This window comes from Pelobates fuscus, chromosome 2, assembly GCF_036172605.1.
Source record: "Pelobates fuscus isolate aPelFus1 chromosome 2, aPelFus1.pri, whole genome shotgun sequence".
Taxonomy (NCBI): domain Eukaryota; kingdom Metazoa; phylum Chordata; class Amphibia; order Anura; family Pelobatidae; genus Pelobates; species Pelobates fuscus.
Genome location: NC_086318.1, coordinates 448825639 through 448850339, shown reverse-complemented (window position 1 = coordinate 448850339; position 24701 = coordinate 448825639). Strand labels below are relative to the sequence as shown.

Here is a 24701-nt window from a genome sequence, read left to right as displayed (position 1 = left end):
TAAGCTGGTTTGGGCAGTACTGGTCAGTACGGGTACCTTTAGACTGTAAGCTGGTTTGGGCAGTACTGGTTAGTACGAGTACCTTTAGACTGTAAGCTGGTTTGGGCAGTACTGGTCAGTACGGGTACCTTTAGACTGTAAGCTGGTTTGGGCAGTACTGGTTAGTACGAGTACCTTTAGACTGTAAGCTGGTTTGGGCAGTACTGGTCAGTACGAGTACCTTTAGACTGTAAGCTGGTTTGGGCAGTACTGGTTAGTACGAGTACCTTTAGACTGTAAGCTGGTTTGGGCAGTACTGGTTAGTACGAGTACCTTTAGACTGTAAGCTGGTTTGGCCAGTACTGGTTAGTACGAGTACCTTTAGACTGTAAGCTGGTTTGGGCAGTACTGGTCAGTACGAGTACCTTTAGACTGTAAGCTGGTTTGGGCAGTACTGGTTAGTACGGGTACCTTTAGACTGTAAGCTGGTTTGGGCAGTACTGGTCAGTACGAGTACCTTTAGACTGTAAGCTGGTTTGGGCAGTACTGGTCAGTACGGGTACCTTTAGACTGTAAGCTGGTTTGGGCAGTACTGGTTAGTACGAGTACCTTTAGACTGTAAGCTGGTTTGGGCAGTACTGGTTAGTACGGGTACCTTTAGACTGTAAGCTGGTTTGCACAGTACTGGTTAGTACGAGTACCTTTAGACTGTAAGCTGGTTTGCACAGTACTGGTTAGTACGAGTACCTTTAGACTGTAAGCTGGTTTGGGCAGTACTGGTTAGTACGGGTACCTTTAGACTGTAAGCTGGTTTGGGCAGTACTGGTTAGTACGAGTACCTTTAGACTGTAAGCTGGTTTGGGCAGTACTGGTTAGTACGAGTACCTTTAGACTGTAAGCTGGTTTGCACAGTACTGGTTAGTACGAGTACCTTTAGACTGTAAGCTGGTTTGGGCAGTACTGGTCAGTACGGGTACCTTTAGACTGTAAGCTGGTTTGGGCAGTACTGGTTAGTACGAGTACCTTTAGACTGTAAGCTGGTTTGGGCAGTACTGGTTAGTACGAGTACCTTTAGACTGTAAGCTGGTTTGGGCAGTACTGGTTAGTACGAGTACCTTTAGACTGTAAGCTGGTTTGCACAGTACTGGTTAGTACGAGTACCTTTAGACTGTAAGCTGGTTTGGGCAGTACTGGTTAGTACGGGTACCTTTAGACTGTAAGCTGGTTTGGGCAGTACTGGTTAGTACGAGTACCTTTAGACTGTAAGCTGGTTTGGGCAGTACTGGTCAGTACGGGTACCTTTAGACTGTAAGCTGGTTTGGGCAGTACTGGTTAGTACGAGTACCTTTAGACTGTAAGCTGGTTTGGGCAGTACTGGTCAGTACGAGTACCTTTAGACTGTAAGCTGGTTTGGGCAGTACTGGTCAGTACGAGTACCTTTAGACTGTAAGCTGGTTTGGGCAGTACTGGTTAGTACGGGTACCTTTAGACTGTAAGCTGGTTTGGGCAGTACTGGTCAGTACGAGTACCTTTAGACTGTAAGCTGGTTTGGGCAGTACTGGTCAGTACGGGTACCTTTAGACTGTAAGCTGGTTTGGGCAGTACTGGTTAGTACGGGTACCTTTAGACTGTAAGCTGGTTTGGGCAGTACTGGTCAGTACGGGTACCTTTAGACTGTAAGCTGGTTTGGGCAGTACTGGTTAGTACGAGTACCTTTAGACTGTAAGCTGGTTTGGGCAGTACTGGTCAGTACGGGTACCTTTAGACTGTAAGCTGGTTTGGGCAGTACTGGTCAGTACGGGTACCTTTAGACTGTAAGCTGGTTTGGGCAGTACTGGTTAGTACGAGTACCTTTAGACTGTAAGCTGGTTTGGGCAGTACTGGTTAGTACGGGTACCTTTAGACTGTAAGCTGGTTTGCACAGTACTGGTTAGTACGAGTACCTTTAGACTGTAAGCTGGTTTGCACAGTACTGGTTAGTACGAGTACCTTTAGACTGTAAGCTGGTTTGGGCAGTACTGGTTAGTACGGGTACCTTTAGACTGTAAGCTGGTTTGGGCAGTACTGGTTAGTACGAGTACCTTTAGACTGTAAGCTGGTTTGGGCAGTACTGGTTAGTACGAGTACCTTTAGACTGTAAGCTGGTTTGCACAGTACTGGTTAGTACGAGTACCTTTAGACTGTAAGCTGGTTTGGGCAGTACTGGTCAGTACGAGTACCTTTAGACTGTAAGCTGGTTTGGGCAGTACTGGTTAGTACGAGTACCTTTAGACTGTAAGCTGGTTTGGGCAGTACTGGTTAGTACGAGTACCTTTAGACTGTAAGCTGGTTTGCACAGTACTGGTTAGTACGAGTACCTTTAGACTGTAAGCTGGTTTGGGCAGTACTGGTTAGTACGGGTACCTTTAGACTGTAAGCTGGTTTGGGCAGTACTGGTTAGTACGAGTACCTTTAGACTGTAAGCTGGTTTGGGCAGTACTGGTCAGTACGGGTACCTTTAGACTGTAAGCTGGTTTGGGCAGTACTGGTTAGTACGAGTACCTTTAGACTGTAAGCTGGTTTGGGCAGTACTGGTCAGTACGAGTACCTTTAGACTGTAAGCTGGTTTGGGCAGTACTGGTCAGTACGAGTACCTTTAGACTGTAAGCTGGTTTGGGCAGTACTGGTTAGTACGGGTACCTTTAGACTGTAAGCTGGTTTGGGCAGTACTGGTCAGTACGAGTACCTTTAGACTGTAAGCTGGTTTGGGCAGTACTGGTCAGTACGGGTACCTTTAGACTGTAAGCTGGTTTGGGCAGTACTGGTTAGTACGGGTACCTTTAGACTGTAAGCTGGTTTGGGCAGTACTGGTCAGTACGGGTACCTTTAGACTGTAAGCTGGTTTGGGCAGTACTGGTTAGTACGAGTACCTTTAGACTGTAAGCTGGTTTGGGCAGTACTGGTCAGTACGGGTACCTTTAGACTGTAAGCTGGTTTGGGCAGTACTGGTTAGTACGAGTACCTTTAGACTGTAAGCTGGTTTGGGCAGTACTGGTCAGTACGAGTACCTTTAGACTGTAAGCTGGTTTGGGCAGTACTGGTTAGTACGAGTACCTTTAGACTGTAAGCTGGTTTGGGCAGTACTGGTTAGTACGAGTACCTTTAGACTGTAAGCTGGTTTGGGCAGTACTGGTTAGTACGAGTACCTTTAGACTGTAAGCTGGTTTGGGCAGTACTGGTTAGTACGAGTACCTTTAGACTGTAAGCTGGTTTGGGCAGTACTGGTTAGTACGGGTACCTTTAGACTGTAAGCTGGTTTGGGCAGTACTGGTTAGTACGGGTACCTTTAGACTGTAAGCTGGTTTGGGCAGTACTGGTCAGTACGAGTACCTTTAGACTGTAAGCTGGTTTGGGCAGTACTGGTCAGTACGAGTACCTTTAGACTGTAAGCTGGTTTGGGCAGTACTGGTTAGTACGAGTACCTTTAGACTGTAAACTGGTTTGGGCAGTACTGGTTAGTACGGGTACCTTTAGACTGTAAGCTGGTTTGGGCAGTACTGGTTAGTACGGGTACCTTTAGACTGTAAGCTGGTTTGGGCAGTACTGGTTAGTACGGGTACCTTTAGACTGTAAGCTGGTTTGGGCAGTACTGGTTAGTACGGGTACCTTTAGACTGTAAGCTGGTTTGGGCAGTACTGGTTAGTACGAGTACCTTTAGACTGTAAGCTGGTTTGGGCAGTACTGGTTAGTACGAGTACCTTTAGACTGTAAGCTGGTTTGGGCAGTACTGGTTAGTACGGGTACCTTTAGACTGTAAGCTGGTTTGGGCAGTACTGGTTAGTACGAGTACCTTTAGACTGTAAGCTGGTTTGGGCAGTACTGGTCAGTACGGGTACCTTTTAGACTGTAAGCTGGTTTGGGCAGTACTGGTTAGTACGAGTACCTTTAGACTGTAAGCTGGTTTGGGCAGTACTGGTTAGTACGAGTACCTTTAGACTGTAAGCTGGTTTGGGCAGTACTGGTTAGTACGAGTACCTTTAGACTGTAAGCTGGTTTGCACAGTACTGGTTAGTACGAGTACCTTTAGACTGTAAGCTGGTTTGGGCAGTACTGGTTAGTACGGGTACCTTTAGACTGTAAGCTGGTTTGGGCAGTACTGGTTAGTACGAGTACCTTTAGACTGTAAGCTGGTTTGGGCAGTACTGGTCAGTACGGGTACCTTTAGACTGTAAGCTGGTTTGGGCAGTACTGGTTAGTACGAGTACCTTTAGACTGTAAGCTGGTTTGGGCAGTACTGGTTAGTACGAGTACCTTTAGACTGTAAGCTGGTTTGGGCAGTACTGGTTAGTACGAGTACCTTTAGACTGTAAGCTGGTTTGGGCAGTACTGGTTAGTACGAGTACCTTTAGACTGTAAGCTGGTTTGGGCAGTACTGGTTAGTACGAGTACCTTTAGACTGTAAGCTGGTTTGGGCAGTACTGGTTAGTACGAGTACCTTTAGACTGTAAGCTGGTTTGGGCAGTACTGGTTAGTACGAGTACCTTTAGACTGTAAGCTGGTTTGGGCAGTACTGGTTAGTACGAGTACCTTTAGACTGTAAGCTGGTTTGGGCAGTACTGGTTAGTACGGGTACCTTTAGACTGTAAGCTGGTTTGGGCAGTACTGGTTAGTACGAGTACCTTTAGACTGTAAGCTGGTTTGGGCAGTACTGGTTAGTACGGGTACCTTTAGACTGTAAGCTGGTTTGGGCAGTACTGGTCAGTACGGGTACCTTTAGACTGTAAGCTGGTTTGGGCAGTACTGGTCAGTACGGGTACCTTTAGACTGTAAGCTGGTTTGGGCAGTACTGGTTAGTACGGGTACCTTTAGACTGTAAGCTGGTTTGGGCAGTACTGGTTAGTACGAGTACCTTTAGACTGTAAGCTGGTTTGGGCAGTACTGGTTAGTACGGGTACCTTTAGACTGTAAGCTGGTTTGGGCAGTACTGGTTAGTACGGGTACCTTTAGACTGTAAGCTGGTTTGGGCAGTACTGGTCAGTACGGGTACCTTTAGACTGTAAGCTGGTTTGGGCAGTACTGGTCAGTACGAGTACCTTTAGACTGTAAGCTGGTTTGGGCAGTACTGGTCCGTACGAGTACCTTTAGACTGTAAGCTGGTTTGGGCAGTACTGGTCAGTACGGGTACCTTTAGACTGTAAGCTGGTTTGGGCAGTACTGGTTAGTACGGGTACCTTTAGACTGTAAGCTGGTTTGGGCAGTACTGGTTAGTACGGGTACCTTTAGACTGTAAGCTGGTTTGGGCAGTACTGGTTAGTACGGGTACCTTTAGACTGTAAGCTGGTTTGGGCAGTACTGGTTAGTACGAGTACCTTTAGACTGTAAGCTGGTTTGGGCAGTACTGGTTAGTACGAGTACCTTTAGACTGTAAGCTGGTTTGGGCAGTACTGGTCAGTACGGGTACCTTTAGACTGTAAGCTGGTTTGGGCAATACTGGTTAGTACGGGTACCTTTAGACTGTAAGCTGGTTTGGGCAGTACTGGTTAGTACGGGTACCTTTAGACTGTAAGCTGGTTTGGGCAGTACTGGTCAGTACGGGTACCTTTAGACTGTAAGCTGGTTTGGGCAGTACTGGTCAGTACGAGTACCTTTAGACTGTAAGCTGGTTTGGGCAGTACTGGTCAGTACGAGTACCTTTAGACTGTAAGCTGGTTTGGGCAGTACTGGTCAGTACGGGTACCTTTAGACTGTAAGCTGGTTTGGGCAGTACTGGTTAGTACGGGTACCTTTAGACTGTAAGCTGGTTTGGGCAGTACTGGTTAGTACGGGTACCTTTAGACTGTAAGCTGGTTTGGGCAGTACTGGTTAGTACGGGTACATTTAGACTGTAAGCTGGTTTGGGCAGTACTGGTCAGTACGGGTACCTTTAGACTGTAATCTGGTTTGGGCAGTACTGGTTAGTACGGGTACCTTTAGACTGTAAGCTGGTTTGGGCAGTACTGGTTAGTACGAGTACCTTTAGACTGTAAGCTGGTTTGGGCAGTACTGGTCAGTACGGGTACCTTTTAGACTGTAAGCTGGTTTGGGCAGTACTGGTTAGTACGGGTACCTTTAGACTGTAAGCTGGTTTGGGCAGTACTGGTCAGTACGGGTACCTTTAGACTGTAAGCTGGTTTGGGCAGTACTGGTTAGTACGGGTACCTTTAGACTGTAAGCTGGTTTGGGCAGTACTGGTTAGTACGGGTACCTTTAGACTGTAAGCTGGTTTGGGCAGTACTGGTTAGTACGGGTACCTTTAGACTGTAAGCTGGTTTGGGCAGTACTGGTCAGTACGAGTACCTTTAGACTGTAAGCTGGTTTGGGCAGTACTGGTTAGTACGAGTACCTTTAGACTGTAAGCTGGTTTGGGCAGTACTGGTCAGTACGGGTACCTTTAGACTGTAAGCTGGTTTGGGCAGTACTGGTTAGTACGAGTACCTTTAGACTGTAAGCTGGTTTGGGCAGTACTGGTTAGTACGAGTACCTTTAGACTGTAAGCTGGTTTGGGCAGTACTGGTTAGTACGAGTACCTTTAGACTGTAAGCTGGTTTGGGCAGTACTGGTTAGTACGAGTACCTTTAGACTGTAAGCTGGTTTGGGCAGTACTGGTCAGTACGAGTACCTTTAGACTGTAAGCTGGTTTGGGCAGTACTGGTTAGTACGAGTACCTTTAGATTGTAAGCTGGTTTGGGCAGTACTGGTTAGTACGGGTACCTTTAGACTGTAAGCTGGTTTGGGCAGTACTGGTTAGTACGAGTACCTTTAGACTGTAAGCTGGTTTGGGCAGTACTGGTCAGTACGGGTACCTTTAGACTGTAAGCTGGTTTGGGCAGTACTGGTTAGTACGGGTACCTTTAGACTGTAAGCTGGTTTGGGCAGTACTGGTTAGTACGAGTACCTTTAGACTGTAAGCTGGTTTGGGCAGTACTGGTCAGTACGGGTACCTTTAGACTGTAAGCTGGTTTGGGCAGTACTGGTTAGTACCTTTAGACTGTAAGCTGGTTTGGGCAGTACTGGTTAGTACGGGTACCTTTAGACTGTAAGCTGGTTTGGGCAGTACTGGTTAGTACGAGTACCTTTAGACTGTAAGCTGGTTTGGGCAGTACTGGTCAGTACGGGTACCTTTAGACTGTAAGCTGGTTTGGGCAGTACTGGTTAGTACCTTTAGACTGTAAGCTGGTTTGGGCAGTACTGGTTAGTACCTTTAGACTGTAAGCTGGTTTGGGCAGTACTGGTTAGTACGAGTACCTTTAGACTGTAAGCTGGTTTGGGCAGTACTGGTTAGTACGAGTACCTTTAGACTGTAAGCTGGTTTGGGCAGTACTGGTTAGTACGAGTACCTTTAGACTGTAAGCTGGTTTGGGCAGTACTGGTCAGTACGAGTACCTTTAGACTGTAAGCTGGTTTGGGCAGTACTGGTTAGTACGAGTACCTTTAGATTGTAAGCTGGTTTGGGCAGTACTGGTTAGTACGGGTACCTTTAGACTGTAAGCTGGTTTGGGCAGTACTGGTTAGTACGGGTACCTTTAGACTGTAAGCTGGTTTGGGCAGTACTGGTTAGTACGAGTACCTTTAGACTGTAAGCTGGTTTGGGCAGTACTGGTCAGTACGGGTACCTTTAGACTGTAAGCTGGTTTGGGCAGTACTGGTTAGTACCTTTAGACTGTAAGCTGGTTTGGGCAGTACTGGTTAGTACGGGTACCTTTAGACTGTAAGCTGGTTTGGGCAGTACTGGTCAGTACCTTTAGACTGTAAGCTGGTTTGGGCAGTACTGGTTAGTACCTTTAGACTGTAAGCTGGTTTGGGCAGTACTGGTTAGTACGAGTACCTTTAGACTGTAAGCTGGTTTGGGCAGTACTGGTTAGTACCTTTAGACTGTAAGCTGGTTTGGGCAGTACTGGTTAGTACCTTTAGACTGTAAGCTGGTTTGGGCAGGGCTGGTTAGTACGAGTACCTTTAGACTGTAAGCTGGTTTGGGCAGGGCTGCTTCTCCTACTCTTCCTAGATGTCATAAATGTTTTGTTAGAATTGATTTCCTATTGTACAGCTCTGAATATGTTAACCCTATATACCGTATATATAATTGATTTTCTCACCCCTCCTGGGTGGTATATTTATTCCTCATTCTCGGGTCCTCTATCAGTATCTTAGCTGTTCCTAGAACTGCACTCTTCTGGACAGCGATCTCAGATCTCCCATCTGGAATCTGGTGAAGCCACTCCCCCAACTTGGGGGTCACAGCCCCGAATGTTCTTATCACAACTGGGACTACTACTGCCTTCACTTTCCACATATCTTCTAGCTCCTCTTTCAGTCCTTGGTATTTGCCTGTCTTCTCTTGTTCCTTCTTCCTAATGTTAGGGTCACTGGGTTTTGCCACATCCATCCTGTTGCAGTCTTTCGTTCCTTTTCTACCACCACGATGTCAGGTTGGCTGGCCAGTACTTGCTTGTCTGTCTGGATGTGTAAGTCCCATCGGATCTTAGCCCTGTCATTCTCAACTACCCTTTGTGGTATCTCCCATATGGACTTAGGCAGGCCCAGCCTATATTCTGGGCAGATGTTTCAGTGCACAATCCTAACAACTTGGTTATGACTCTCATTTTTAATTATTTTGTACTCGGAGAAGAGGGGTCCTGAATCAAACACAATTCTAAGGTTAGAGAAATGCTCTGCACACTTAAAGCACTCAACTTGCTAAGTGTATGTGTGAAAAGTGTGTTCTATATTTTACAATTTACAAAAAGTGATGATTTTAATATAAATTGACACTTTTATAAATGAACCTTGTTACACCCCCTGGCTGTCAATCAGATAACAGGTCCTTTTACTTCCTGGTTATTTAGCTCAGTGGAGATAAACTCTAGAGGCAGCAATTGCCCAGATCACCTGCCTTGCAAAGACTTCTCATAGAGCTGCATTGGGAAGTCTGTGATTGGACAGACACAGAAGGTCTGGGCTGGGTAAAAAGGGGAGGGATTGCAGAAGAGTTGCAGGTTTTAAAAGTGGTTATTAGATATATCCCCAATGAAAAAACACAGAAATCTTTTTCATTGATGGGCAATATATAATGAAGAGTGATTTGATGCTGCAGTTGTTTCTGTTGTTATTTTTCTTGTATTTCGGCAGTAGTGTGTCCTTTTAACAGTTACCGATAAACACATCAAGTGTTCCTTCAAGCCACTTTGGGCAGTAGTTTGTCAGGACAGTACATGTCACCTCTCATTAGCATTAAATGACAAGAGAACAGTCAAAATACAAAATGATCTTGCGTTTATATAGGCACGGCATTATCAAAACAGCGCCAGAATGTCACAGGTTATCACTAAAATGACAGCATACTTTTTGGCTATATACAAACAAGTGGGGTCACAGCTTTCCACATCCTTCGTGGTGTAAAGATGCACAGTGTCAGTAGTAGATTGTCTGTCTGGATGCGTGAGGAATGTCCAGGAATGGTGGTTTTGTGTGAAACGTGATGCTGGTATTTTCTCGAGGCCATTGCAGGGGACAGGTTGACGCTGGAATGACGCACTGCGTCAAAACAAGTAAGGATGTGACTCTGAATAGCGGTAGGTAGGTGGGCGATATTGTGACCATTACCACGCAGGGACTCGAGCTGGTGTGTGTTCACATATATTCATATGACACCATGGCAGCTTTCCTTGCTGTAGTTATTGACAGAGAAACCCCGTTATTTAATTGATCAGTTTTAATTTCCATTATAACATTATCTGTTTTTGTTTAAAGGATGGGGGTGGGATTTGTAATGAGAGTATGAGACATGCAACCTACATAGTTACCTTTTCGTTGTTGCAGGTTATTGGAGTCTATGATCCCAGTCAGACTAATCAGCTTCCCCCAGGTATGTACGGGCCATTTACCACCAGAACCCCCTGGGCATTCAGTAATCACTACCAGAACCCCCTGGGCATTCAGTAATAACTACCAGAACCCCCTGGGCATTCAGTAATCACTACCAGAACCCCCTGGGCATTCAGTAATCACTGCCAGAAACCCCTGGGCATTCAGTAATCACTACCAGAACCCCCTGGGCATTCAGTAATAACTACCAGAACCCCCTGGGCATTCAGTAATAACTACCAGAACCCCCTGGGCATTCAGTAATCACTCACTACCAGAACCACCTGGGCATTCAGTAATCACTATCCCCCTGGGCATTCAGTAATCACTTCCAGAACCCCCTGGCCATTCAGTAATCACTGCCAGAATCCCCTGGGCATTCAGTAATCACTACCAGAACCCCCTGGGCATTCAGTAATCACTACCAGAACCCCCTGGGCATTCAGTAATAACTACCAGAACCCCCTGGGCATTCAGTAATAACTACCAGAACCCCCTGGGCATTCAGTAATCACTCACTACCAGAACCACCTGGGCATTCAGTAATCACTATCCCCCTGGCCATTCAGTAATCACTGCCAGAATCCCCTGGGCATTCAATAATCACTGCCAGAAACCCCTGGGCATTCAGTAATCACTGCCAGAAATCCCTGGGCATTCAGTAATCACTGCCAGAAACCCCTGGGCATTCAGTAATCACTACCAGAACCCCCTGGGCATTCAGTAATCACTGCCAGAACCCCCTGGGCATTCAATAATCACTACCAGAACCCCCTGGGCATTCAGTAATAACTACCAGAACCCCCTTGGCATTCAATAATCACTATCAGAACCCCCTGGGCATTCAGTAATCACTGCCAGAAACCCCTGGGCATTCAATAATCACTACCAGAACCCCCTGGGCATTCAGTAATAACTGCCAGAACCCCCTGGGCATTCAATAATCACTACCAGAACCCCCTGGGCATTCAGTAATAACTACCAGAACCCCCTTGGCATTCAATAATCACTACCAGAACCCCCTGAACATTCAATAATCACTACCAGAACCCCCTGGGCATTCAGTAATCACTGCCAGAACCCCCTGGGCATTCAGTAATCACTACCAGAACCCCCTGGGCATTCAGTAATCACTGCCAGAAACCCCTGGGCATTCAATAATCACTACCAGAACCCCCTGGGCATTCAGTAATAACTGCCAGAACCCCCTGGGCATTCAATAATCACTGCCAGAATCCCCTGGGCATTCAATAATCACTGCCAGAATCCCCTGGGCATTCAATAATCACTGCCAGAATCCCCTGGGCATTCAGTAATCACTGCCAGAACCCCCTGGGCATTCAATAATCACTGCCAGAACCCCCTGGGCATTCAATAATCACTGCCAGAATCCCCTGGGCATTCAATAATCACTGCCAGAAACCCCTGGGCATTCAATAATCACTGCCAGAACCCCCTGGACATTCAGTAATCACTACCAGAACCCCCTGGGCATTCAGTAATCACTGCCAGAAACCCCTGGACATTCAATAATCACTGCCAGAACCCCCTGGGCATTCAGTAATCACTACCAGAACCCCCTGGGCATTCAGTAATCACTACCAGAACCCCCTGGGCATTCAGTAATCACTGCCAGAACCCCTGGGCATTCAATAATCACTGCCAGAAACCCCTGGACATTCAGTAATCACTGCCAGAACCCCCTGGGCATTCAATAATCACTGCCAGAAACCCCTGGACATTCAGTAATCACTGCCAGAACCCCTGGGCATTCAATAATCACTGCCAGAACCCCCTGGGCATTCAATAATCACTGCCAGAACCCCCTGGACATTCAGTAATCACTGCCAGAATCCCCTGGGCATTCAATAATCACTACCAGAACCCCCTGGACATTCAGTAATCACTACCAGAACCCCCTGGTGTCACATTGTTTAAAGTAGCACCAGGTTCACATGGAGATCTGTGGTATGGGATCCTGTGAACAGATGGGAATTAGTTTACGTGAAGTAGTTCCAAAAATTGTTGATTGCCATTGTTCTGGTTGATGGTTCAGATTGATCTGTATTTTTAGTGTCCCTTTACACTTTTTCCTTTTCTTTTCGGTATCCATCACGTAGAAGATTGCTGTAGAACTTTACGGACCCTTGATGTTGGTATTTACCATGGTGGCAATTCTACTGCATGGAATGAAATCTTCAGGAACTGTTATTGTAAGCAAGGACTAGAGACAGAGAGTCATGACATGGGTAGAGACGGGTGGGGAGCTTGGATACCATTGGGATACTAAGCTATGGGGCAGAGTAATGGAAACTGTGGACATGTTTTGGGAAGAAACGGGTGGGGAGCTGGAAGTCCCATTTGGGTACTAAGCCGTGAAGCAGGTAATGGAATCTAGGGACATGTTTTGGGAAATGGAAGAGTAATGGAAGCTGGGAGTCCATGCATGGCAAGAGACAGGGTGGGGAACTGGAAGTCACAGTGGGGTACTAAGACGTGGGGCAGAGTAATGGAAGCTGGGAGTCCATGCATGGCAAGAGACAGGGTGGGGAACTGGAAGTCACAGTGGGGTACTAAGCCGTGGGCAGAGTAATGGAAGCTGGGAGTCCATGCATGGCAAGAGACAGGGTGGGGAACTGGAAGTCACAGTGGGGTACTAAGACGTGGGGCAGAGTAATGGAAGCTGGGAGTCCATGCATGGCAAGAGACAGGGTGGGGAACTGGAAGTCACAGTGGGGTACTAAGACGTGGGGCAGAGTAATGGAAGCTGGGAGTCCATGCATGGCAAGAGACAGGGTGGGGAACTGGAAGTCACAGTGGGGTACTAAGACGTGGGGCAGAGTAATGGAAGCTGGGAGTCCATGCATGGCAAGAGACAGGGTGGGGAACTGGAAGTCACAGTGGGGTACTAAGACGTGGGGCAGAGTAATGGAAGCTGGGAGTCCATGCATGGCAAGAGACAGGGTGGGGAACTGGAAGTCACAGTGGGGTACTAAGACGTGGGGCAGAGTAATGGAAGCTGGGAGTCCATGCATGGCAAGAGACAGGGTGGGGAACTGGAAGTCACAGTGGGGTACTAAGACGTGGGGCAGAGTAATGGAAGCTGGGAGTCCATGCATGGCAAGAGACAGGGTGGGGAACTGGAAGTCACAGTGGGGTACTAAGACGTGGGGCAGAGTAATGGAAGCTGGGAGTCCATGCATGGCAAGAGACAGGATGGGGAACTGGAAGCCACAGTGGGGTACTAAGACGTGGGGCAGAGTAATGGAAGCTGGGAGTCCATGCATGGCAAGAGACAGGATGGGGAACTGGAAGCCACAGTGGGGTACTAAGACGTGGGGCAGAGTAATGGAAGCTGGGAGTCCATGCATGGCAAGAGACAGGGTGGGGAACTGGAAGTCACAGTGGGGTACTAAGACGTGGGGCAGAGTAATGGAAGCTGGGAGTCCATGCATGGCAAGAGACAGGGTGGGGAACTGGAAGTCACAGTGGGGTACTAAGACGTGGGGCAGAGTAATGGAAGCTGGGAGTCCATGCATGGCAAGAGACAGGGTGGGGAACTGGAAGTCACAGTGGGGTACTAAGACGTGGGGCAGAGTAATGGAAGCTGGGAGTCCATGCATGGCAAGAGACAGGGTGGGGAACTGGAAGTCACAGTGGGGTACTAAGACGTGGGGCAGAGTAATGGAAGCTCGGGACATGTTTTAGGAAGAGACGGGTGGGGAGCTGGGAGTACCAGTGGGGGTACTAAGACATTGGGAAGAGTAAAGGAAGCTGGGGGCATGTTTTGGCAAGAGATGGGTGGGGAGCTGGGGAAACCATTGGGGTACTAAGATGTAGGGCAGAGTAATGGAAGTTCGGGACATGTTTTAGGAAGAGATGGGTGGGATGCTGGGAGTTCCAGTGGGATGCTAAGCTGTGGGGCTGGGAGCACTTTCACATTGGTTTGTATTACACAATATTCACCAAAACCCTTTCCTGTCTTGGCACAGAGAGAAGGCACGCTGATGGGCACTGCCATTGGTACATGTTTTGGGTATTGGCTTGGAGTCTCGTCGTTTATCTGCTTTGTGGCATATTTATGCAATGCTCAGATCACCATGCTGCAGACACTGTCACTCCTTGTAAGTATGCACATATATTAAATCTCTATTATTAAAGCCTATGATTCAGTACTCAGCCGCTGCTATTAAAGCCTATGATTCAGTACTCAGCCGCTGCTATTAAAGCCTATGATTCAGTACTCAGCCGCTGCTATTAAAGCCTATGATTCAGTACTCAGCCGCTGCTATTAAAGCCTATGATTCAGTACTCAGCCGCTGCTATTAAAGCCTATGATTCAGTACTCAGCCGCTGCTATTAAAGCCTATGATTCAGTACCCAGCCGCTGCTATTAAAGCCTATGATTCAGTACTCAGCCGCTGCTATTAAAGCCTATGATTCAGTACTCAGCCGCTGCTATTAAAGCCTATGATTCAGTACTCAGCCGCTGCTATTAAAGCCTATGATTCAGTACCCAGCCGCTGCTATTAAAGCCTATGATTCAGTACTCATCAACAAATGTATCTCAGTGAGGCAGTTGTGGTGTATAGATCATGCCCCTATAGCCTCACTGCTGATTTCTCTGCCAAGTTAAAAAGAAATGCTATCCTGCTAGGGATAGGCGTTGTGCTTAGGAGACCTAGTAGGGGTAATCCAAGATATGAACACAAATATGCCCTAAGACATCCATAGGTCCCTAAATAATACGAAAAGACAAAAAATAAATAAATCCATAAAAAGGGACACTAAAGAGAACACCGTTAAGAAAAGCATTAAATCTTGAAGCTAATAAGGGGGGAGTTAATTAAACTGTAATAAGCTCCTACATGCAGGGTAAATAATGAAATCTAACGAGATTACATCTAACCGTAGTAAATGAATGTATTTATAGAGAGATGTCATTCATCAGAACCTATTAACAGGGTTCCCTTCAACGGACACTATCGTCACCAGAACAACTACAGCTTAATGTGCGCTATGCAGCTTAATGTACGGTATACAGCTTAATGTATAATAAACAGCTTAATGTACAGCTTAATGTGCGCTATGCAGCTTAATGTACGGTATACAGCTTAATGTATAATATACAGCATACAGCTTAATGTACGGTATACAGCTTAATGTATAATATACAGCTTAATGTACGGCTTAATGTGCGCTATGCAGCTTAATGTACGGTATACAGCTTAATGTATAATATACAGCATACAGCTTAATGTACGGTATACAGCTTAATGTATAATATACAGCTTAATGTACGGCTTAATGTGCGCTATGCAGCTTAATGTACGGTATACAGCTTAATGTATAATATACAGCATACAGCTTAATGTACGGCTTAATGTGCGCTATGCAGCTTAATGTACGGTATACAGCTTAATGTATAATATACAGCATACAGCTTAATGTACAGCTTAATGTGCGCTATGCAGCTTAATGTACGGAATACAGCTTAAGGTGCGCTATGCAGCTTATTGTATAATATACAGCTTAATGTACGGTATACAGCTTAATGTATAATATACAGCATACAGCTTAATGTACGGTATACAGCTTAATGTATAATATACAGCTTAATGTACGGCTTAATGTGCGCTATGCAGCTTAATGTACGGTATACAGCTTAATGTATAATATACAGCATACAGCTTAATGTACGGCTTAATGTGCGCTATGCAGCTTAATGTACGGTATACAGCTTAATGTATAATATACAGCATACAGCTTAATGTACAGCTTAATGTGCGCTATGCAGCTTAATGTACGGAATACAGCTTAAGGTGCGCTATGCAGCTTATTGTATAATATACAGCTTAATGTACAGCTTAATTAAGCTGTATACTGTACATTAAGCTGTATATTATACATTAAGCTGCATAGCGCACATTAAGCTGTATGCCGTACATTAAGCTGCATAGCGCACATTAAGCTGTATGCCGTACATTAAGCTTTATACTGTACAATAAGCTGTATATTATACATTAAGCTGTATATTATCCATTAAGCTGTATACCGTAAATTAGGCTGTATATTATACATTAAGCTGCATATTATACATTAAGCTGCATAGCGCAGATTAAGCTGTATAATATACATTAAGCTGTATACCGCACATTAAGCTGTATATTATGATTATATGTAGTTGTTCTGGTGACCATAGTGTCCGTTTAAGGGAACCCTGTTAATAGGTTCTGATGAATGACATCTCTCTATAAATACATTCATTTACTACGGTTAGATTAAATCTCGTTAGATTTCATTATTTACCCACTATAGGCACCCAGACCACTTCAGCTTAATAAAGTGGTCTGGGTGCCAGGTCCATCTAGGATTAACCCTGCCTGCTGTAAACATAGCAGTTTCAGAGAATGTCATTACTATATTCAGAGAACCTGCTATGTTTACATATGGGTTAATCCAGCCTCTAGTGGCGGTCTCATTGATTTTCCCAGTGAGAAGACGCCAGCGTCTATAGGAACGCTTTGAGGATGCTTTCCTATGGACTGGCTGAATGCGCGTGCGGCTCTTGCTGCGCATTCAGCCGATGACTGGGAAAGGAGGAGCGTCCCCAGCGCCGAGGGAGCCCGGCTCTGGAGAAAAGGTAATGGATTAACCCCTTCCTCTCCATTCAGCCCGGCGGGAGTGGGACCCTGAGGGTGGGGGCACTATAGTGGTCCTTTAACTCCCCCCTTATTAGCTTCAAGATTTAATGCTTTTCTTAATGGTGTTCTCTTTAGTGTCCCTTTTTATGGATTTATTTCTTATTTTATTATGAGTTACGAAATTGCAATAAGAGCGTGACTCTCGCAGGTCCACAATCAATGTGTCGAACATGACAGAGGTGTTAGAACCATTATTGCTACTTTATAAGCCAATGATCATGCATAAAGTCAGAGCCACTCACAGCCGTGCGGTTGGCAGCCAGTTTTTACTCCAGTTAAGTGGTAAAGCGCTAGTCAGCTGTGGCTACCAACCAGTGAGACCATATCGCCATGTATTTAGCTATTGCGTCTGAGGCACTCGTGTGTTGTTCTTCAATCACTCTGAGATTCTCCATCTGAGTGAACCAAGTCCTCAGCGGGGGAGTCACTGGTTGTTTCCAAAACTGTGGTACGACCTGTTTGGCCACATTGCCGATACAAATGGACGTTGATTTCTTATATCGGGAACTAGGATTGCTTGTGTGGTGCAAGAGCATCAGGGCCGGCTCAAAGGGGGACAGGGAGTCCGAGAATGTCTTGAGCGTCCTGTGGAAGTAGCTTTGGTGTACAGATCATGCCCCTACAGTCTCGCTGCTCAATTCTCGTCCATTTAGGAGTTAAATCACAGAAGGGTTTATGGATTTATTTAATTTGTTTTTTCATATTATTTAGGGACCTATCTAGGTCCTATGTTGGTTAGGGCATATTTTATTTTGGTATTTTTTGCTTTTAGGAGTTAAATCATTTTTGTTTCTCTTTATGCAGACCTGGTCACGCCTACACTAGCTGTGACTGACGCAGCTCCTGTGAAAAAATGCTTAGTTTTCAATCAGATGGTAACTTGCTTTAGAAGTTTTTATCTCCTGCTCTGTGATTTAACTCCGAAATGGACGAGAATTGAGCAGCGAAGACTGCAGGTGCATGATCTGTACACCAAAACTACTTAATTAAGCTAAAGTGGTTTTGGTGCCCATAATGTCCCTTTACAGCCTATGATTCAGTGCACTGCTGCTGCTAATAAAGCATGTCATTTCATACGTAGATGCTGCCACTTCTTAGTCTGTGATCCTCTGTTGCAAAAGGAACACGTGTAGTGGTTATGGTGCTAGGAGTTTTGTACTGTCTGACCACTTACCTTGGTCCTGATGGCTGCCTGTGCCAGACGTATATTTATAGGGCAATCCAGGGTCTATCGAAGTGCTCTCAGCCAATGACTGCCCTGGGTCTGCCGTGCTTTGCTCTATAGAGACAACCAGCTAATCCTATTGAAGAAAGCAAGCGTAACGCTCCTTATGTCTTTGTCACAGGGCTATGGCCTCTTTGGACACTGTGTCGTACTCTTCATTACGTACAACATTCACTTCCACTCCCTCTTTTACATCTTCTGGCTGAGCATCGGTGGACTGTCCACTCTGCGTATGGTGAGTGTATATATTTACGGAAACCTAGTGAGAGCAGGGTGCAGCCATCTTGCCTTTTACTGATGGAAGAATGTGTGGGATAAGGGCAGAGCTATGGTGAGTGGCTGCTGGTGTACACAGTAATATAGGCTGGGAAGAGTCTCCAGCCCATAACCCTCAGCCTTCCCCACACCACCCATCTTAACTCCAAACTGGCCGTCAGATTTCTCCACATATTGGTTATTCTGTGTAATATATCCAGATGTTGTTTAAAACTCTATTCTGTAGAGCAGGGGTCCCCAACCTTTTTTTTTTTTTATATATAACTTGTGTACCCCATGCAGCACCTTTCTATTAATTGTACTCCTCATATTAGAAAGATGTTTTGTAATTAATCTGTTATTTCAAATGTATACATTTTTCTTTGCCCCGCGATCCTCTGCTTTTTCTCTACCCAGACCTCCCCCTGTTTCTCCTCTGCTATATATATATTTAAAATGTCAGATACACACATCCAGATACAAACATGTACACACTGACACACATGCTGATACACATGCAGATATACTGACACACATGCAGATACACACACTGACTGACATGCAGATACAAACAGTGACACATGCAGATACAGTGACATACACAGATACAAACACTTGACACACATACAGATACACACAAGCAGGTACACACTGACACATTGACACACATGCAGATACACAGGTACACACACGTACACACATGCAGATACACTGACACGCATACAGATACACACACTGACTGACGCGCATATACACACTGACACACATGCAGATACAAACACTGACAGATGCAGATAAAAACATTTGACACACATGCAGATACACACACACACACACACACACACAGGTACATCGTTTATATACAGACACACAGATACCAACAATGACACACACACACACACACACACACACACATAGATACATACAGATATATGCACAATTACAAACACTGACATACAGATACACACATGCAAACACTGACATACATACAGATGTAGATACACTGACATACATACAGATGTAGATACACTGACACACATACAGATGTAGATACACTGACATACATACATACAGATATAGATACACTGACACACATGTACAAACACTGACATATACAGATACACAAAATCAAAGGCACACAGAAACATGCTGATACACAAACACACACACAATGATTACTTATAGATACAGACACCCAAACACACACAATGATTACTTATAGATACAGACACACGCACACACAATGATTACTAATAGATAGACACACACACACACACAATGATTACTTATAGATACACACACACACACACACAATGATTACTTATAGATACAGACACACACACACACACACAATGATTACTTATAGATACAGACACACACACACAATGATTACTTATAGATACAGACACACACACACACACAATGATTACTTATAGATACACACACACACACACACACACAATGATTACTTATAGATACACACACACACACACACACACAATGATTACTTATAGATACAGACACACACACACACACACACACAATGATTACTTATAGATACAGACACACACACACACACACACACAATGATTACTTATAGGTACAGACACACACACACACACACAATGATTACTTATAGATACACACACACACACACACACACACAATGATTACTTATAGATACACACACACACACAATGATTACTTATAGATACACACACACACAATGATTACTTATAGATACACACACACACACACACACACACAATGATTACTTATAGATACACACACACACAATGATTACTTATAGATACACACACACACAATGATTACTTATAGATACACACACACACACACAATGATTACTTATAGATACACACACACACACACACACAATTAATACTTATAGATACAGACACCCAAACACACACACACAGGTCAACATTTTAGGATCCATCTAGGATTAACCCCTTCTGCTGTAAACATAGCAGTTTCTGAGAAACTGCTATGTTTACAAATGGGTTAATCCAGCCTCTAGTGGCTGTCTTATTGACAGCCGCTAGAGGCGCTTCTCACTGTGATTTTCACAGACGGTCACCCAAACAGACACACTCACTGTCAGACACACAGAAAAACACTCAGACAGTGTCACCTACTAACATACAGATACACACACTCACTGACACACACACTCACAAATTATTATTCATTTTTAATTTTAGGTCCACCCATCCTCCCTACCTTGGGGGATCTGGAGTGGATCCTTTCCCTGGGGTCTAGTGTGGCTTCTGAAATCTTCTGGTTCTTCTTGCTCTGCAGTCTTCCACGCCGTTTAGTGATGCCGTGGCTGGCATGACATCATACCCCGCAATCACAGCAGGGTGCGCGAGGGAGCAGAGCAAGAAGAGCCAGAATAGTTCAGCTCCCTCCTGCCCGGCCCCACTCTCGCTCGGCCGGCCGGCTCATGGTGACCTTGTGCCTGCGCTAAGCACCATGCACTCACTATCTGCTCTGAGACCGCCTTAGAATGGCAGTGATTTGTAAACATCTGTTAAAGACGGATGAACTCTCAGTCTGTGTTGTTTGTGCTGCTTGGACTGATCCCTCTCTCCTTCCTGGCAATGTGTGGCTGCCATCATCTTATTGAAGAGCTCAATTCAATGTGCTGTCAAATCATTTACTTATTGTTACATTGAAAGGAATGTATGCTATAAGATGAGACCCCGTGGAGATTGAGGAGAGCCTAAAGCAGCAATTAGCTGTATTTCAGCACCTTTGATTATCATTTTCATGCAGTATCTATCGAATACATTTACACTCTGATACCATTTCAAGCAGATGTCGTTTCTGGTGTAATGACTTGGTCCACATGGTTTGTGAGGTGGGGGCTTGGTGGGTCTCTCGGCCTCTGCTTTTACATTGCAGATTACAGTCTGGGTAGTTTGAGCAGTTGGGATATATCGTATTATTAAACTTTGTATTGTTATACCTTTTCAGGTTGCGGTATTGCTGTCACGCACAGTGGGACACACCCAGCGACTTGTCCTTTGTGGCACAGTGACTGTGCTGCATATGTTGTTCCTGCTTTACCTGCACTTTGCATATCACAAGGTGGTGGAAGGTATTGAAGCACTGCGTCTGTCTGACCTGGGTCTCTGTGTGTCTGGCTGTTCGTGGTTTATGTGTGTCTTACCTGGGTCTCTGTGTGTCTGGCTGTTCGTGGTTTATGTGTGTCTTACCTGGGTCTCTGTGAGTCTGGCTGTTCATGGTTTATGTGTGTCTGACCTGGATCTCTGTGTGTCTGGCTTTTCGTGGTTTATGTCTGTCTTACCTGGGTCTCTGTGTATCTGGCTGTTTATGGTTTAGGTCTGTCTGACCTGGGTTTCTGTGAGTCTGGCTGTTCATGGTTTATGTCTCTCTGACCTGGGTCTCTGTGTATCTGGCTGTTTGTGGTTTATATCTGTCTTACCTGGGTCTCTGTGTGTGTCTGGCTGTTCATGGTGTATGTCTGTTTGACATGGGTCTCTGTGTGTGTCTGGCTGTTCATGGTTTATGTCTGTTTGACATGGGTGTCTGTGTGTCTGGCTGTTCATGGTTTATGTCTGTGTGTCTGGCTGTTCATGGTTTATGTCTGTCTGACCTGGATTTCTGTGTGTGTCTGGCTGTTCATGGTTTATGACTGTATAACCTGGGTGTCTGTGTGTCTGGTTTTTCATGGTTTATGTCTGTCTTACCTGGGTCTCTGTGTGTCTGGCTGTTCATGGTTTATGTCTGTCTTACCTGGGTTTCTGTGTGTCTGGCTGTTCGTGGTTTATGTCTATCTGACCTGGGTCTCTGTGTGTGTCTGGCTGTTCATGGTTTATATCTGTCTTACCTGGGTCTCTGTGTGTGTCTGGCTGTTCATGGTTTATGTCTGTTTGACATGGGTCTCTGTGTGTGTCTGGCTGTTCATGGTTTATGTCTGTCTGACATGGGTCTCTGTGTGTGTCTGGCTGTTCATGGTTTATGACTGTATAACCTGGGTGTCTGTGTGTCTGGTTTTTCATGGTTTATGTCTGTCTTACCTGGGTCTCTGTGTGTCTGGCTGTTCATGGTTTATGTCTGTCTGATCTGGGTTTCTGTGTGTCTGGCTGTTCGTGGTTTATGTCTATCTGACCTGGGTCTCTGTGTGTGTCTGGCTGTTCATGGTTTATATCTGTCTTACCTGGGTCTCTGTGTGTGTCTGGCTGTTCATGGTTTATATCTGTCTTACCTGGGTCTCTGTGTGTGTCTGGCTGTTCATGGTTTATGTCTGTTTGACATGGGTGTCTGTGTGTCTGGCTGTTCATGGTTTATGTCTGTTTGACATGGGTGTCTGTGTGTCTGGCTGTTCATGGTTTATGTCTGTCTGACCTGGGTTTCTGTGTGTCTGGCTGTTCGTGGTTTATGTCTATCTGACCTGGGTCTCTCTGTGTGTCTGGCTGTTCGTGGTTTATGTCTGTCTTACCTGGGTCTCTGTGTATCTGGCTGTTTGTGGTTTATGTATGTCTGACCTGGGTCTCTGTGTGTGTCTGGTTGCCTATTGGTTATATGTGGGGACTGGTCTGTTCATGCGTGGCTGTGTGTCTGGAACTATCCGGCACCCTGTTTGCATCGTGCATAGACTGAACTTTCTTTCTTCTGGTCTAGGAATCCTTGACACCCTGGACGGCCCGAATGTCCCTCCACCATTCCAGCGAGTAGCTCGTGATCTGTCCCTGGGAACAAACGCTGTACTCAATGTCACAGCACAGATCCTATCCTCATAGTACTGCTGATTCCAGGCAACACGCCTGCACCACGATCATGTCTTCTGCACCAGGACACACAGCCAGACCTTCCACTGCCCCAACTGCCCAAAGGTGGACATTGAGGCCGTATGGTAGCCATTTGAAAAATTTTCATAAGGGGTTAAAGGGTTAAACAGAGATGGCTTTCTAATCTCCCAAAGGCAGTACAGAGGTTACAGCATAGACTTTTTTTCTATAAAAGTAATGTAACTTTATCTGACATCAAACTTGAGTGTGGAGTGATGCTTTCTCAAAACCCTCTCAGTGCAGCCTCTGTGTATACTTCACATAGCTAGTGTATATTAGTTCTAGGTATGACTCTGCTGTATAGCTATACACTAGCTATACTTCCTATATTTAGTGTATAATAGTTCTAAGTATGACTCATCTGATGATACTACTCTGTCTGTAATGCTCCCACACACCAATAACATGATGACGCATAACCAGTCTGTACCACGACACACTGTATGTAACACCCCCATCCGATATGACCCATAACCAGTCTGTACCGTGACACACTCTATGTAACACCCCCATCCGATATGACCCATAACCAGTCTGTACCACGACACACTGTATGTAACACCCCCATCCGATATGACCCATAACCAGTCTGTACCACGACACACTGTATGTAACACCCCCATCCGATATGACCCATAACCAGTCTGTACCGTGACACACTGTATGTAACACCCCCATCCGATATGACCCATAACCAGTCTGTACCACAACACACTGTATGTAACACCCCCATCCGATATGACCCATAACCAGTCTGTACCACGACACACTGTATGTAACACCCCCATCCGATATGACCCATAACCAGTCTGTACCGTGACACACTCTATGTAACACCCCCATCCGATATGACCCATAACCAGTCTGTACCACGACACACTGTATGTAACACCCCCATCCGATATGACCCATAACCTGTCTGTACCACGACACACTGTATGTAACACCCCCATCCGATATGACCCATAACCAGTCTGTACCGTGACACACTGTAACACCCCCATCCGATATGACCCATAACCAGTCTGTACCACGACACACTGTATGTAACACCCCCATCCGATATGACCCATAACCAGTCTGTACCACGACACACTGTATGTAACACCCCCATCCGATATGACCCATAACCAGTCTGTACCACGACACACTGTATGTAACACCCCCATCCGATATGACCCATAACCAGTCAGTACTGTGACACAGTGTATGTAACACCCCCTCCCCATATGACCCATAGCACCCCCTATATGACCCATAAACAATACTGATTGTGACAATAGTCTATTGTTAGGGGACTTTCCAATTAACATAGTTATAGAATACATTGAAAAAACAGCAAGATTTCTCTAAGTAATAAACTACAACAAATTCTGTAAGTGTGGCTCTTTTATTTTATAAAATATATATATATTGTGGTGAACATTCCTGTTCCACGGATGTACGCATTCCCTTCCTGACGATATACACATCCACCCTGCTGTAGGCATCAATCACATCTATATCATCAGTAAAACTTAATTCCTGATCAATAACCTATATATCATCAGTAAAATGTCATTTCTGATCAATAACCTATATATCAACAGTAAAACGTCATTCCCGATCAATAACCTCTATATCATCAATAAAATGTTATTCCCGGTCTTTCAGCCACATTTACTAATACTAATTAAAGATTACTTAGTATTAGTAAATTCTGCCTCTACTCCTGTATCGCGAGTAGGGGCATGTCTATGAAACAGTGTTCCCCCCTTCCCGAGTCCCCACCCGTGCTGTTAGCGGCAGGCGGGAGCCCTAAATTAGAATAAGGGGGGGACAATA

The 24701-nt window shown here is 45.4% G+C and overlaps 1 protein-coding gene across 1 annotated transcript in view; it reads left to right on the top strand.

Annotated features, from left to right (window-relative positions):
* YIPF3 (Yip1 domain family member 3) overlaps positions 1-23281 on the top strand; it is a 38486-nt gene extending 15205 nt beyond the window's left edge. Inside the window, exons 4-9 of the mRNA XM_063444177.1 lie at positions 9814-9859; positions 11979-12071; positions 13851-13982; positions 17909-18022; positions 21040-21163; positions 22711-23281. Coding sequence (XP_063300247.1) covers positions 9814-9859; positions 11979-12071; positions 13851-13982; positions 17909-18022; positions 21040-21163; positions 22711-22829 — 628 coding nt within the window. The 3' untranslated portion in view covers positions 22830-23281. The remainder of the gene's footprint in view (positions 1-9813; positions 9860-11978; positions 12072-13850; positions 13983-17908; positions 18023-21039; positions 21164-22710) is intronic.
* Positions 23282-24701: the final 1420 nt, after the last annotated feature.